General features: G+C 38.1%; 1 protein-coding gene across 1 annotated transcript; it reads left to right on the forward strand.

Annotated features, from left to right (window-relative positions):
• Window positions 1-485: 485 nt before the first annotated feature.
• LOC115450489 lies at window positions 486-1462 on the forward strand (the record flags this gene model as incomplete). Its single annotated transcript, XM_037443743.1, is given in 1 exon segment — window positions 486-1462. A coding segment is annotated over 1 exon segment (456 nt). The 3' UTR covers window positions 1005-1462.
• Between the last annotated feature and the right edge of the window lie 770 nt (window positions 1463-2232).

Genomic DNA, 2232 nt, shown 5'->3' on the forward strand with positions numbered 1-2232 from the left:
CGCCAGTCACTGACAGAGTGCAGCAATTACGATACGCAAAGCCACCATTATTTGTGCGCCATTGTTGTGTCTATATAATACGTGTATTAAAGCTCTTGCTGCCAGCGTATATGCACGATTTTTCTTACAATCCTTCATGCTACTTGGGAAGTAGTATGAAGGAATATTTATTTATACTAAAAAGGGACCATCTTTTAATAACGCAATATCTGGTCGTAAATAAAATGAAAATAATATTAGCGTTATCTTACACTTTTTTATTTTTGATATTGGTAAAGTCTCACCATTGTACACAAAACAACTCGCACCGACTTTCAAACATAAAAATGTGACTTGCGTGGCGTCTGACATCACGATGATTATGAAAAAATTTGCGAGCATTACGTATTATTAAAAGAATAACATAAATGCCGCGCGTACTACTGTTGTACCGCTTTCTTTTTGACGAGAAAACATAACTCAATATGTTCCGTTATGCATTTCAGATCTCACGATGAGGTGTCTGTGATCTCACATCGACGCGAGGGGAGCGAGCGGGGCGCGGCATCATGACGTCCGAGCGTGCCATACCGCACCTGCGGGACATCTTCGGCCTCAACCAACAGTACGACGGTAAAACCTTTGACGACCCAGACGACGCAGTCCGCAAGAACAAAAAGAAAAAGGAAGACTACCGCACGTACGGCAACGGCGATGTGAAGACCTTAGAGAGACATCTCAGCATGAAGAAAACGATCAGGAAAAAGATCATGCGCGACCTTCAGCAGGCGTTCGTTGAAGACCCTAACGAGTTTAAGGTCGAGAACACGAGCCCTGAGAAATTGAAGGCGGAGTTGAGCGCTGAAGCTGTCAAAATCGAGAAGAACGTTCGCAAGAACGACCCCACGTTCTTGGACATGTTGCGGGGCGAGACGAGGGGCGAGGAGGCCAGGGAGGAGCAGCCGCCCGCCGAGAAGACCAGCTTCTGGCGGCGTCTCACCATGAAGAACAAAAACAAGAGATAAAAGACAAACGCAACGCCGTGCAACACGTCGCTCCGACACTCACGCCGACACGTTCTCACCATATCAACTATTTATTGTCATCGACTTTTTGATAATATTTTACACTAGACACGGTCGGTATAATGTAGAACTGATAGTCCTGCGAGTTGTATCGGAGACATCTAAGACGCTTTCTCAATAGTTAGGTATCCGAAATCAATATGTTAGTTAAACGTAAGTGAGCTTATTTAATGAGAACGGAGCGACGTGTTAAAATTATTCGCGGCCATTGTTACTTATAAAAAGATATCTCGTTCTATGTGATGTAACGTTAAGCCGGCTAAGTTAGTGTAAGAGTACGTAGATATGTGCGTAGGCTAAGTATTTCGTAAGGGCGATTGTGTAAGGTAGACTTCTGGCAATTCCTTGTTGTGACAATTTTATTATGATGCAATATAAATAATTTTACACATTTAAAACTGCGTACCTTTATTTATTTACCCGAAGAAAATTCTATATACAAATATGCTGTTAAATTTTTTAAATTTGGAATTTCGTACACTAAAAAATCAACATAGCATAATCCATAAGTGGTTTAAAGTGTAAATGTTAATCTAATTCTACTAATATAAAAAAATGTATATTATCGTTTTTAAATAATTCTTCATTCAGTAACCTATCTGTTACCGTAACAGTCCTTTTAAAACTACCACATCAATGTATGTTGCTTAACTTATACCGTAGGTATAAATGTTTTCCTGAAATTCATGACAAAATTACAGAGTTCATGAAATTACACCGCACATTCATCTAATAAATTAAACATAAATAATAAGTAAGATTCAGTTCTCAAAGAACACACAGTAGTCAAAAAGTGACATATATATTCAAAAACATTCGAGATATTATACATTTATTTTAATTTTGATTCATATATCTAGTGTTTTTCAAGTGCAAATGTATGCCTTTGACAAGCTGAATGAGAGTAAAAAGGAGGGAACAAAACAAAAAAAAAAGATCCCACTAATATGTGGTACGAAAAATTATAGATTTATTATGAATTAATAAATAAAAATTACACTTGTATAACGCCTTCTTCGGCACTGCACCCCACATAAGGGGACTTTTAATTTATTTTTGCATGTCAGTAGCGTCGTCTTTTATTAAGAAAGTACTTACATCTTCGCATATTATGTATTTTGTAAGCCAGTAGCGACATCTGTGCACCAATGACAAAGAGGTTATTTCT

The sequence above is a fragment of the Manduca sexta genome, chromosome 26 (genome assembly GCF_014839805.1).
Source record: "Manduca sexta isolate Smith_Timp_Sample1 chromosome 26, JHU_Msex_v1.0, whole genome shotgun sequence".
NCBI classification, from domain to species: domain Eukaryota; kingdom Metazoa; phylum Arthropoda; class Insecta; order Lepidoptera; family Sphingidae; genus Manduca; species Manduca sexta.